The sequence below is a fragment of the Schistocerca cancellata genome, chromosome 2 (genome assembly GCF_023864275.1).
Source record: "Schistocerca cancellata isolate TAMUIC-IGC-003103 chromosome 2, iqSchCanc2.1, whole genome shotgun sequence".
Classification (NCBI taxonomy): Eukaryota; Metazoa; Arthropoda; class Insecta; order Orthoptera; family Acrididae; genus Schistocerca; species Schistocerca cancellata.
Window position 1 is genome coordinate 154,525,863 of NC_064627.1, and position 14,649 is coordinate 154,540,511.

The 14,649-nt window shown below is 46.3% G+C and overlaps 1 protein-coding gene across 1 annotated transcript in view; it reads left to right on the forward strand.

Moving 5' to 3' along the window:
• The window catches only part of LOC126152072 (uncharacterized), a 126,848-nt gene that overhangs the window by 62,738 nt on the left and 49,461 nt on the right, over nt 1–14,649 (forward strand). The window contains exon 3 of the mRNA XM_049915983.1: nt 8,051–8,531. Within this exon, the coding sequence (XP_049771940.1) occupies nt 8,051–8,531 (481 nt within the window). The remainder of the gene's footprint in view (nt 1–8,050; nt 8,532–14,649) is intronic.

Below are 14,649 nucleotides of genomic sequence, written 5' to 3' on the forward strand. Positions count from 1 at the left end.
GGCAAATGCCGAGACATTTCCTTTCGAAGCAAACTGGTGACTTCCTCGCCCGATCCATGCGCGTGTTCTGTCTCTGCTAAACATTGTCGTCCTTATGTGACTGCAGGTGGAGGTAGCCCTTCAAACTGCCAGACAGAAACCAAAGCACTTCTTCCGCTATGTCGACGATACTTTTGTCGTGTGGGGACATGGGAAACAGGCGCTACATGAGTTTCTTGAACACCTCAACAGCATCCATGCGGACATCAAAATTACAGTGGAAATGGAGGGAAATGGATGCCTCCCCTTCCTTGATGTTTTAATTAAGAGGAAGGCAGATAGTTCGCTAGGCCATGCAGTACATAGGAAGAAGACACACACAGACCTATACCTTCATACAACCAGCTGCCACCATCCAGCACAAAGACAAACAGAACTGACCACCCTGGTACATAGGGCGCACGCCGTCTGCGGCAAGGACAGCCTACCATCGGAGCTGCAACACATGAGGGAAGTCTTCCACCAAAATGGCTACAGTGAAACGCAGATCAACAGGGCGCTTAAAAGGAAGAAGGAAGCAGTCAGAATCCCAGAAGAAGATGATGGAAAAGAAGAAGAAGACAAACGACTCGCGTTCCTTCCGTACGTGGGTCCGCTCTCGGCCAAAATTGCACGATCTCTGGGCAAATCTAATATCAAAACCATTCTCCGACCACCACCTAACACGAGGGAGCTCCTAGGTTCTGCCAAAGATGCGCTGAACCTTTACACACCAGGAGTATACAGCATACCCTGCAAAGGTGGAAAACAATACATTGGACAAACACAGCGCTGCGTATCTAAACGCTGCGAAGAACATATCAGATGTGTGCGACTAGGTCACACAGAAAAATCAGCCATAGCAGAATACAGCATAAATGAAGAACACACCTTCAACTTCGAGAACACGAAGGTACTGTGCCGAGCATCTGGCTTCTGGGAAAGCGCTATCAAAGAATCTATAGAAATAAGGATTCACGACAATCTGACCAAAGATGAGGGATACCAACTCAGCGCAGCATGGAACCCTGCAACAGCGGCAATCAGTCGGGAGCGCGCCCGTCAACGTCCTCCGCCACGGACACAGACCGAATGCTTACACCGAGAAACGACCGCGGCCGCTGGGGACGACCGCCATCCCCACCACCGCGCGCACGCCGCTGGTCCGCCGCAGCCACCCGAGGACTAGTGGAGGGGGGTGACCGTGCATATAAATAGCCCACTCTCCGCGAATCTCGACACTTCGTCAGAAGATGGGTAGTATGACACTTCCCGAAACGTCGCGAGATATCAACGCTACCACCCGGCTGGAGACCCGAGAAACCTTCATCAATTGTTGTCCTTGCTTCGTATGAAAACTTATTTTTTACTGTTGCGCAATCTGTGGCCAGCTGCGCATGTAATTTAGAGCTGGCCGAAAAGCTGCTGCCTGGTCTTTACCCGGCGCATCCGACCACAGCTCGTGATTGTGGTCAGCCACATTGCAATGTTACCGCGTCCAGCTACGTGGAGCCGGAACTACAGCGGTTAATCTGTGCGTTTGGTTTCACCTCGAAGCGCGATTTTATACATATTGGCATCAAGAAATTCGAAAGTGTGATTTCTTAAAATCTTAAATTTTTAGGGTTCCGTGCCACAATCGGTATGAACGGAACCCTTACAGTATCGATTTGTTGTCCGTCTGTCTGTTCGTTTGTCCTACTGTTAAAAACCATTTTTCTCTGGAACGGGTAGACTTATCAAGTTTATATCACACAATGAGATGTAACGTTCCTTGCTGATTAAAAAGCTGAAGCTTCTAAGTCATTTCAAACAAAAGATAACACTCGGTATGTCAAATATTTTAATACGAGCAAACTCACTCATCGAAATCTTTGGAGTAGTTTCTGTTGGCCTAGAATCATGATATTTGGCCGAAATGAAGGTTTCTAAGTACAACCGGAGAAAAAAGTACGATAACTGTAAATTTTTACGTCTATCTGAAGAAAAAAATTTTTCTCCTTTCTTATCTGACTCCCTCTCTGTTCGTCCGTCTGTTAAGACCTCATTTTCTAGAGAACGGGAAGACATATCAACCTGAAACTTACGACACGTACCAAAGTCTGTTGTCCCTTCTCGGTGCAATAAGAGTTACCTTCTAAGTCAACGTGACCGAAGGTAGGCCCATGTATGTCACATATTTTGATACTCGCAAAATCACTCATCAAAACATATAGGGTACTTCTCGTTGCGCTACAGGCATGAAATTTGGCAGTATGTATGGTTTCCAATTACAAGTAAAAGAAAATATACGCAAATTGTTAATTTGTAACTATAACACAACGAAAAAATATTTCTTTTGTCATTTGTAATCTGACATGAAATTTGAAAATAAAACAATCGGCAGTTCAAGGAACACAATGTGCCGATACGATGGCAGGATGTGGATATGATGAACACACGGTGAGTGTCACCTGCCCGCGTGTGTAGTGCCAACAGTAAAATTCGGAGACGGTGGTGTTATAGCGTGGTCGTGTTTTTCAGGGAGGGAGCTTGCACTCCTTATTGTTTTGCGTGGCACTATCACAGCTCAGGCCTATATTGATTTTTAAGCACCTTCTTGCTTCCCACTGTTGAAGAGCAATTCGGTGATCGCGACTGGATCTTTCAACACGATCCAGCACCTGTTCACAGTGCACGGCCTGTGGCGGAATGGTTACACGACAATAACATCCTTGTACTGGACTGACCTACACAGAGTCCTGATCTGATTTCAATAGAACGACGTCGATACCTCTCCTCAGTGCAGCACTCCGCTAAGAATGGGCTGCTATTCCCCAAGAAACCTTCCAGCACTTGACTAAAGTATGCCTCCATGCCTGCGAGAGCGGAAGCTGTCAACAAGGCTAAGGGTGGTCCAGCACGATACTGAATTACAGCATTACCGATGGAGGGCTCCATGAACTTGTAAGTCATTTTCAGGCAGGTGTCCGGATATTTTTCATCACATAGTGTATTTACGGCTCCAGCTTGTTGTGGCACGACAATCGCTTTGTAATGTCTCGACACCCGAGTCCTCGTTCAGGACGTTGACAACAGCGTACAGGCATGTCACCTGGCGCCGACGCTATAGTCAGAAGTGCCAACATTCGCCCATCACCACACAAGCAATGTGACGGCCACTATTTGTTGCAATGACTTGGCTACTGACGTAGCGCTATTACATGGGGCACTGTTCTTTTACTGTGTCCGTTGCCTCTCTGACAACAGGCATCTAGTGGCACGGCTTTACACAATATGATATCTGGACACCTATTAGCGGACATTGCTTCTGGAAAGATCCATCCTTCGCCCATTCGACAGCTTGAACTTTGCTGGGTGCACTTCCAGTGAGGTATCTAAATGTTCGTTGTGGAAAGGCACCCGCCTTTTTCTCAAGAGCAGAAACTGGAGAAGGTAGTGATGTTGGACGCAGGAGTCTGGAGTGAAATATAAGCTTTAACGTGTCCCCAAGATGTCCCATGTGGTGCTAGTTGTGACCCTTTTCAGAATAATATTGTCCTCAAACCTCTGCCTCACTGATATTGCTTTATCACAAGCATTGTCATGTTGACACAATCGTAGTCCGTGAACTGTTCCTCCACTTTACGTAGTACCCAATGTTGTAAAATGAATTCGTATCTTGCACATATTGCGTTTCCTTATGCGCAATATGTCGATCAGATTCTAACGACGAAAGAAACACCACCTCCTCTGTACTTTACTTTTCGCACGACACGCTATGGCAGGTTATGTTTGCGAAACCGAATCGACATCAAGCGTCGCTTAGACTGGCTACAGAAATTTATGACTTATGAAAAGTTGGTCGACCATTGCGCTTTATTCTTTCCAACTCTATAAGCACAGTCATTGTGCTACCTGAACAGATGGTAGCACTTTGAAACTCACTAATGATTCCTTCCTCTGATTTCGTGCGACTTTTAACACATCGTCAGTAGCCCGTGATGATCCCTGTTGTTCAGTACATGAGGCATGCCTGATCTAGCTTTGGCTGTGGTTGGTCCTTCGCGCTTCCACTTCACTGTCAGATCAGCAACAGTCCACTTGGGGTTGAAATGACCGTGAAGGATTTGTTACTCAGGTGAAATCGAATTATTAGTCCACATTGTAAGTCATTGACGTGTGTTGAACAATTCGTTCTGCTGTTACTACGTCTGTAATGAAATGAGCGTTTAGCGTCATTGGCCGGAAGGCCCCTTACGGCGAGCCACATTGGGCGACCTGCGCGCCGGATGGAGATGAAATGATGATGAAGACAAACCCAGTCCCTGAGCGGAGAAAATCCCCGATCCAGTCGGGAATCGAACCCGGGCCCCTCAGGCCGGCAGTACGTCACGATGACCATTCAGATAACTGCGCGGACGCTTCTGTAATGACAACACAGCTTTCAGCACGCACTTCCTTCATTGCGAGCTCACCTCTCATGATGTCCAGTGGTTAACTCTGTGTTACAATGGGTTATCCAGATACACGCCATTAAAACTGCGACACCAAGAAGAAATGCAGATGATAAACCGGTAATCATTGGAAAAATATATTATACTATAACTGATATGTGATTACATTTTCATGCAATTTGGGTGCATAGATCATGAGAAATCTGTACCAAGAACAACCACCCCTGGCCTTGATACGCCTAAGCATTGAGTCAAACAGAGCTTGGATGGCGTGTACAGGTACAATTGCCCATGCAGCTTCAACACGATACCACAGTTCATCAAGAGTAGTGACTGGCATATTGTGACGAGCCAGTTGCTCGGCCACAATTGACCAGACGTTTTCTATTGGTGAGACATCTGGAGAATGTGCTGGCCAGGGCAGCAGTCCAACATTTTCTGTATCCAGAATGGCCTGTACAGGACCTGCAACATGTGGTCGTGCTTTATCCTGCTGAAATGTAGGGTTTCGCAGGAACCGAATGAAGGGTAGAGCCACGGGTCTTAACACATCTAAAATGTAACGTGCACTGTTCAAAGTGCTGTCAGTGCGAACAAGAGGTGACCGAGACGCGTAACCAATGGCACCCCATACCATCACGCCGGGAGATACGCTAGTATGGCGATGACGATTACACGCTTCCAATGTGCGTTCACCGCGATGTCGCCAAACACGGATCCAACCATCATGACGCTGGAAACAGAATCTGGATTTATCCGAAAAATTGACGTTTTACCATTCGTGCACCCAGGTTCGTCAATGAGTACACTATCGCAGGTGCCCTGTCTGTGATGCAGCGTCAAGGGTAACCGCAGCCATGGTCTCCGAGCTGATAGTCAATGCTGCTGCAAACGTCGTCGAACTGTTCGTGCAGATGGTTGTTGTCTTTCAAACGTCCCCATCTGTTGACTCAGGAATCGAGACGTGGCTGCACGATCCGTTACAGCCATGCGGATAAGATGCCTGTCATCTCGACTACTAGTGATACGAGGCCGTTGGGATCCAGCACGGCGTTCCGTATTACCCTCCTGAACCCACCGATTCCATATTCTGCTAACAGTCATTGGATCTCGACCAACGCGAGCAGCAATGTCGCGATACGATAAACCGCATTTGCGATAGGCTACAATCCGACCTTTATCAAAGTCGCACACGTGATGGTACGCATTTCTCCTTCTTACACGAGGCATCACAACAACGTTTTACCAGGCAACGCCGGTTTACTGCTGTTTGTGTATGAGAAATCGGTTGGAAACTTTCCCCATCTCAGCACGTTGTAGGTGTCGCCACCGGCGCCAGCCTTGTGTGAATGCTCTGAAAAGCTAATCATTTGCATCTCACAGCATCTTTTTCCTGCCGATTAAATTTCGCATCTGTAGCACGTCATCTTCGTGGTGTAGCAATGTTAATGGTCAGTAGTGTAGTTTTGATCGCGTAATACATGTAGATCATAATGTGGTACTGGTTTTGTATAATGGGCGATCAAACAGTTTCTATTCGAAGGCCACGTAGGGCAGAATCGATATGCCAGTCAGAAAAAGTCGCCGTCACCATTGACGCAATCATCCCATCGACGCACCAGGTTGAAGATACCAGTTGGTAAAACACTGAGTGCTGTAGCGTGAGGTAGTCCGTAAGTGCCTGCTGAACATCCTCGTCCGACAGGAATCTTCAACCCTTCGAGGCCCTTCTTGAGGAGCCGAGGGCATGATAATGGCTTGGGGAGAGATCAGGGCTACTGGGCGGGTGCTCGAGTGTCTCCTACTTCAGTTGGCCCGTAATGGGCGAGACTGACCTCCCAGATCGACCGGCGTCTCGTGTCGAAGCGCGGCCAACACGGATCTTGGCGGACCATACGGACCATACCGCAGCGGTGATTTTAGAAAAACCATGCTGCCCCACACATATCGTTAATTCTCTGATGGATGTCTACCGGTGTTTATCCTTCGGCAGCTAAGGAAAACAAGGGGTTTTTCGTGTTTGGATGCATTTGGTGGTAATGTAGCCATAGTTCTTCCGCGCTTACCACACGCTTGACAGAAAGATATGAATGCCAGACTAATCGCTTCCCAACATGTTGGTGCATGTACAGGGTGCGGCGCTTAAATAAGGAAAATTTCAGTTTGAATTTCCCGTCATATCGCAGTTCAGCCGGAGGCGCGAATGGCGTTCTTGAAATCTGTAGGCAACTAGTAAATAGCCAGAGCCTCAAAATTGGCGAGATGTTACATTCAAGTGCGGATTATAAACGAAGAGCAGCGGTTATATAGAGTCTTCGCACTGTGCGCTCGCCCACTGATTAGTTCGATTCTTCGGGTACCCGAGATCAACTGTTTACGATACTGTGACCAAGTATAATGCTTCGGAAAAGTCTGGGGTTCACCTCGTAGGTGTTGTGTCCATTGAGGGTGATATCATGCCGCAACATTTCTTTGAATACGGTCACACTGCCACAAAAGAAGTTTATCAGCAAGTTCTGACAGATGTCGTGAAACCGTGGATGGTAACTGTGGCCTCAGGGAGACAACATGTCTTTCAACAGACAATATGTTTTCGTACAAGTCATTCAGTCCAAAACTAGGTCTCAGATAACATGTTCTGGTCAAAGGAGTTCTGGCCCCCTCGAGTATTATGTTTGGAGCGTAGTCGAAAGGGTTACCAAGAAGACGAAGCACCTGAAGTCCAAACTCTACACACAGCTATCGAAGCAGCATTCGCGAATACCGACAGCGCTGCTTTAAAGAGTGCGTGCGATTGGTTCAGGACAAGATTGGATGTGGTCATAGCGGTGGTTACATCGAAAACGCTACTCTTGAAGGATACTAGTGCTAACAAGTAAAAGAATTTTCATTATAATAAATTTGCTTTTAAAAGACCCGCCAGGGTAGTCGAGAGGGCTAATGCGCTGCTTCCTGGCGCGCCGGCACCGGATCGAATCTGCCCGGCGGATTAACGACGAGGGCCAGTATGCCGGCCAGCCTTGATGTGATTTTTAGGCGGTTTTCCACATCCCGATAGGTGAATACCGGGCTGGTCCCCAAGTTCCGCCTCAGTTACACGACTCACAGACATTTGAAAACGTTCGCACTATTTCATGACTTACACTAGTCGCAGACGGCTGGGGTGCACTACTTCCGTCCCGGGAGGTTCGGGCTGGCGGCAGGAAGGGCATCCGGTCACCCTCTGCCATTTACACTACCAAATCTGTCATAACAAAGCCGACCCCGCGATGGAGCGGGACAAAGGCCCGAGAAAGCAAGCAAGCAAATTTGCTTTTAAAACAGTTTAATTTTTCCGGATTTAAGCGCAGCACCTTGTATACAAACGTCGGAATCGAGTTATTCTGCATATACGCTGCAACACTGACTCAAGTGGAAAGTTTTTGATCGCCACTTGTAGTTACGAACGCTGTAAGGACACTGAATTTGCTGGAGTATAGTTACATAGTTAAACAAGTACAGAGTATTCAGTAGTGTACATTGTGTACGGAGCGCGCTGATTATGTTGTGCAGCAGTGCGGGTGCAAGTACAAAGTAAACTAGGCGGTGCTTTGCAGGACACACTGGGCAGGTGCTGCGGGCTGCGCGGACACCGAGCACGGAGAGCCTACTCCATCCTGTCGCGGTCGGCGCCCCGACACGCGTCGGCAGCGCACGCCGCGGCGGCAGCCGGAGGGCGCGGGGGCGGCGCCGGGGGCGGCCTCGGGGGCGGCGGCGTCGGCGCCGGAGGCGTCGCCCGGTGCGGCGAGTCCGCGACGGCCACCGACTGCTCGGGCAACAGCGAGCAGCTGCGCAGCGACGCCGCCTCCGGCTCGGCCTCGGCGTCCGGCTCGGGCAGCTGCGGCGGCTACTCGGTGGTGGTGAGCGCGAGCGCGCGACACCACGGCGGCTACGAGGCGGTGGTGGTGCCCGCGCTCAGCCGGCAGTCGACGCGCGCCAGCAGCCGGCCCTTCCTCTCCAGCGGCTCCTCCGCCGCGCTGCCCACCTCCCCGCCGCCGCTGCCCGTCGCCAGCGGCCGCCGCAGGAGTCACCGGAACGGTGAGCGTCACCTCTCCTTCTCTACACTGTTCACAAATTCAGTGCCCAAGCTGACAGGGTTGATAAAGGAGACAAAAACAAATTCTGTAAAACAACCATGCGTCGGAAACGCATATTGCTGGAGAACTCAGTATGGAGGGCGTTGTAGTGTGTAATTGAGAATAACACATATGTTGTTGGATAGGGTCCGCCTTTAGCAAAACACGATTTATTTTCTATGCAAAAACATACGTATTGTTAAAGCAAACACAGAAAACAGATCTTCAGCCTCAAGATGATTGACAATAACACTGAGTCAGATGTTTTTCACTGCACTATTGTTCTGATCAGTATTACATTACAATAAATACTCAAAATAAGCACAACTGACTTGTGTGCAGAGCCTGTGTCGACGTGACAGGGAGTCCCATGTTTGGGGGAAAACCAATGGTGTGTTGGCAGCTGCAAGAATTCTTGCAGCCAGTTCTACCTCTGATTCGACAGGAGTAGGATACACCTCGGCTTTCACGTAGCTCCAGAGAAAGAGTAATGGGGTGAGGTGCTGGGAGCTTGCAGGCCAACGTGCAGGTCCTCCACAGCGAATCCACTGATTGTCAAAAATCATACAAGCACTAGTGATAACCACTTTTTCCTGAGTTGGTGTCCAAGAATATGACATCACAACAAACTACATATCTTAAACGAACATGTGGCGTAACACTGTTAGATACAGTGTCTTATGTGCTCCACTCATGGGTTATAAACACACGCTCAGGGCTCATGCAGTATGGGCTTCCGACACATGGTTGCTTTACGAAATGTGCTTGTTTTTCTCTCCTGTATCATCCCTGTTGATTTGGACACTAAACTTCTGAACCTCCCGTTTACCCGCAGCTCCTCTAGAATTTCAGTTTTTTTTCTTTCTTTGTTATGACGAGTGATGGTAAGGAAGTAACCCACTGTACGTGCAGGGGTATCAGCTGCTCCCACTTGTCTGCCTGTTGGATTAAGCCAGTGTGCGATTTGCAGGGGGGGATGGGGGGTATTCCCCCCTCTGCATCAGACCATCCCCTCCTCTGGCTTTAGTTTATGCATCCCAACCTGGGATGTTTGTTTTCCACGCACTGGAGTAAAACCTTACATATAATTTATATTTGTGAAGCCGAACACTGAAAGTTTTTAATGCAGTCTTACTGTTATTATGTTTGCTTATTAATTTTGAAAAAGTGTTATGTAGTAGTTAAGCATTTACAAACATCGTTCTAATGTTGTCATTGTTGCTTTCGTCTAAGGTGCGTCATCCGTTTACTTTCGAACTTGCGAGGGAAGTAGTGTGGCAGTCATACCGCAGCAGTCCTACCGCATAGTTGGGTGCACCGGGGGCTGAAATTCCCACCCCGGGCCCTGACACAGGGTGGTGACCGACCCGGTACCTGTGCGAACATTTATCGTTAGGTCACCTTTTGGCAACGCTATGGCGCGGACTAACGCGCCTTGGAGGAATGCGCACATTACTAAATAACGCACCATCGTCTGCTTCTAGTTCCTAGGATACTATTTCGTGGACCTTCTTTAAATACTCTTCTCTTCAACCATCGTTTTCTTTTCCTTTGGTCATCAATTCCGTTGTTAACTGCATGTGCAAGTACCAACCAAGTAGGCCGCCGCTGCGATACTTTATCGTCCTTTATGCTGTAAGACCGACACACGTGTGGCACAAATTCTGTGGCTTTGGTATAAATTAACCTGCCGTATGCAACATACGCCGCAAGATGTAGCATGTTGTAGCATGCTACAAGACGACGCACGCCACATTTCCGTAGCATGCCAGAATGTTGCAAGACGTCGCCCCAGCGTAAACGAGGCTTTAGAGCCAGGTCTGTATTGTATGGTGGATGTGATGTGTTGCGTACGAAACTAAAACCTGCAATCAGATCCAAATGTCTTGGAAAACTGTGAAGAGGTGTCATCCTGCAGCAAGATAACGCTCGCCCACATTCTGCCAAACGGACAGCCGACGCAATAAAGGAGTTGAGATTCGAGGTGCTGCAACGTCCACCATACAGTCCAGATCTGGCTCCAAGCTATTTTCACATGTTTGGACCCTTAACGGAAGCACTACAGGGAAGAAGATTTGAAAGTGATGAAGACGTCATTGTTGCTGTGCAAAATTGGTTACAGATGCGACCGAAAAACGTATTTTCTGATGAAATAAAAAAAAACCCTCGTAAAACGTCGGGAAAACTGCGTTGAAGTCCAGGGAGGTTACGTAGAAAAATAACGCATGTTTCAGTTTTCTATCATCAGAATAAGTGCAGCTTTTCACAAATATGCCTTTTACTTTTTGAATTCCCGTCGTATACCTGTATGTAGTTGATTTTGTAAATAAGCTTTACCTATAATGTATTTTTAAAGATATAACAAGGGATGGCTTTTCTATAGTGCATACGCGTGAATAGTGAGTTTCGGCATTAGCATCTATTTATAAATAAATGTTTAACCATAGGTAACGCCACGGTCCAAGCTAGTAACATATGTAATTATACTAACCCCCTAAGACATCCCCCCCACTGGTAAAAGCACAAATCGCACACTGGATTAAGCATAGCTCATGGTGTGCATTACGCTCTCCCCCTTCCCAAGCTGCCTCAGTGTATAATGCAACGGTATGTGCAGCATCGCTGCCAAACAGAGTAGACATAGGGGCATGGGCAGGAGTATGCATCTACACGCAGTGCTATTGAAGCAGTCATATATTATACGACATGTACATTGTGCAACAAATGCTGTGGAAGTAGGAGTTAAATATGAAGTGTTCCTCACTCAGAATACTTCCACAAGGTCACAATTAGGGGTAATTATATTTTGGTTACTTGAACAAGTAAACTTCGGATACAGTCTGCTGTTTCTGATGCAAAATTCTGTCTCACGAGGAGCACGACTTGCCCAAGGCTCGGAGCAAAGGTCGCGAGAACGCAGCCGTCCGGGTGGCGAAGGCGACGTCAGATCCGGGGAGATGTCCAAACGGTGATGATACATCAGTTGCTGGCTGGCGAAGACAGAACTGGCTCTAGCCGGCTCAGCACAGAAATGCTCGGATGGCAGATGGTTACAAGTTTTCTATTGGTTATCGACTTGCGAAGCAGGCAGCACTAGGTGCATGTTGGTAGCGACCCCCGTTGTTATGTTCCGCACCCTCTGGGTAGTTACCGGGAGACACGCTGAGCACGGTACTGCAGAAACCAGCGTGAATACAGGCGCCGAGCTGGCGATAACATGCTAAGTACAGGTGCGTTGCAGGTTGGCGCCATCGAAGGCGAAGCCGCGAGACACGCTAAAACACACTGAAGATGTAAAACCATTGACTTATCACTTTGAAACATATCAACAAAAAAACCAATTTCACAAACATGATAAACATAAAAATTGAAGGAGTAACTAGCTTCTTCAAAGAGTAAATAATTTTCTCTGATTAACGTAACATTCTTCATATCAATAAGTATCTCGTACTCCACACCTTGTAAAATCGTCTATGTTCTTCCTCATCGTTCAAGCTGTCTCCATACTATATTTCATCGAATTTAGGTCAGCGGGTTGGTTGTGAAAACGTAACAGAGTTACTTCTGTGTTAATATCATGTATAGATTGAAGTTGTTTTCTCACATCCGTCTATACAGGGTAATTCACAAAGATATGTGAATATTTAAATATGTTATTGTACAAGTAAATCTATAGAAAAATGTTCTTATTAACACAGGTCCGCAAATCTTTTGTTACGGAGTAACTGATAATAAAAGATTTTGCCCGAAATTTAGCAACTTCGCTAATATGAAGCCGTGGCAAAACTGTACGAGTTTGAAGTAAAGCACGATTTCCATTTCTTTCCTTGTTATTGGTCTCTTCAATCTAACAAAACATGTCCCAGACATGTATCTGCAGTAGTTTCCCAGAACGTCCAGAGAAGCAAAGATTATTATACAAGTAAATTTGTATACTTTCCATAAAGAATGTAGTTACGTTTATGTCATTGTTGGCAACACTTATTGAGTTGTTTCAGTCGTTTCCTAATCTTGAAATGAGTTAGTTTTCTGTATTGTTCAATGACAGACCATAATAACAAAAGTGTATTTAATTAAAACCACATAGTAACTGTTGTAGTTTCAGGATTATTTATGAAATACGGATGCCTTTCATTTTTAGGACAGAGGAATACGCCGATATAGTGTTTATTTATGGCAAATTTGATGGTAATTCTACTGCTACAGTTTACGAATATCGCGTACGTTATCTAACTCGAAGGATTCCGAGTGCACGAGCCATTAGCGGAGTATTTCCAATGTTACGGGGGACAGGTTCTCTACCTAGCGTTCGTAAACAGTACGAGCGCTCGTTACGTGAAGACGATGACGAGGATTTCATGGACGCTGTTAAAAGTAGCCCGGGTACGAGTACACGACGTATTTCTCAACGATTAGGCATTTCAAAATCTAAGGTATGGCGTACCATAAGCAAAAAGTGCATCATTTACATCCGGGAGATCCTGCCATTCACTTGGAGTTGTGCAACTGGTTAAATACTGATCGGCAGTTACAGAAATATGTTTTATTTACAGATGAGGCGAAGTTTACTCGAGATGGCATAAATAATTTACATAACGAGCCACATATTATCTGAAGACACATGCAACAGTGCAAAGAAATTACTGACAGCGATTTAGCATAAATGAAGGTGTGCGATAGTCAACACACACTTTATTGGACCATTCACTTTCTCAGGACGTCTAACTGGCAAAACGTACTTAGAATTCCTTCAAGAAGATATGCCCCCCCCCCCCCCCCTGCTCGAAGATGTTCCACTTGCTAAGCGATTGCGAATGTATTCTCAACATGATGTTGCGGCTCCACATTTCACCAACGCCGTTACTAGACATCTGAATGAACATTTTCCCAATAAATGGATTGGTCGTGGTGCTGAAGTCGGTGGCCACCCAGATTGTCCGATTTAACACCAAAGGATTTTTGTATGGCGATGTATGAAAGACATAGTTTATGAGGACAAAGTCAATACTTGCAAAGTCAAAACTTGCTCACATTATGAATGCATTAGACGAAATTAAGAACAACACTGTGAAACTGAAACGAGCAACAAAATCTGTTCATACACATGCAGCTAAATGCACTGAACTCGGTGGAGACATTTTTGAATATTTATTGTGAATGTTTTGTTAAATGGTATGTACATTGTACAACTTCCTTAACACTTAGCTTTGTTTTTACCGGTTTAACATAAATTCATGTGTGCTAAGGTATTAATAAAAGCAGACTGTACTGGTAGATAGGACAGCTTGGCTTTGGAAGTGGAAGGGTAGCCCACAACATAGACAACAGTATTCACAATTACAAGCACCCAAACTTTAATGATCTTCCAGCAATAAAGGATCTTAACAAATCTCAATTAAGCAAGGACATAAACTTGGTTACAAACATATGTTAACCTTCAACCAGTGAATAACACCAATAAAGAATTACCAATCAATAAAACGTAGATAAAGGACTGCTTTACAAGAACGCTTAAATTAAATAAAATCATGAAAACTAAGTTGCAAATTGTATGTTAAGCTTCAACAGGTGAATAACCCCAATAAAGAATTCTCATTTAAATAAAACATAGATAGGAAAATGCCTTACCAAAATGCTTGAATTGTGTAAAATCATGAAAAGCTCAGTTACAACTTTTCTCACAACTACTTAGGAATTGACTGCAAATAAACAAATCTGATCTGTTTAATCAGAAGGTAACTGCCAAGTCCAAGCGACCGAAGCCACTCAGAGCGGACGACCGCCCCAACGCTGGTCATCAACCGACATCGTCACGGCCCAGTGGCCACCGTGCTAAAACAGACTAACGTTTCGGTAAGCGACCGACAACAACACAGGAGTAACAGTGACTGAAAGTCGGCGTACGCCTTACGAAACACGGCACACCCTGAAGCGGGAGCAGGCACAGCTGACTAGCGTCCATACAACCACGAGCAAACAAATCTCACGCCGCCCGTACTAATGCGGGAAATGATAGCGAGCGAAGAGACGCCACGCGCAAAGCAGCAACCGTGCCTACCCCTCGACCACAGAATGTGCCC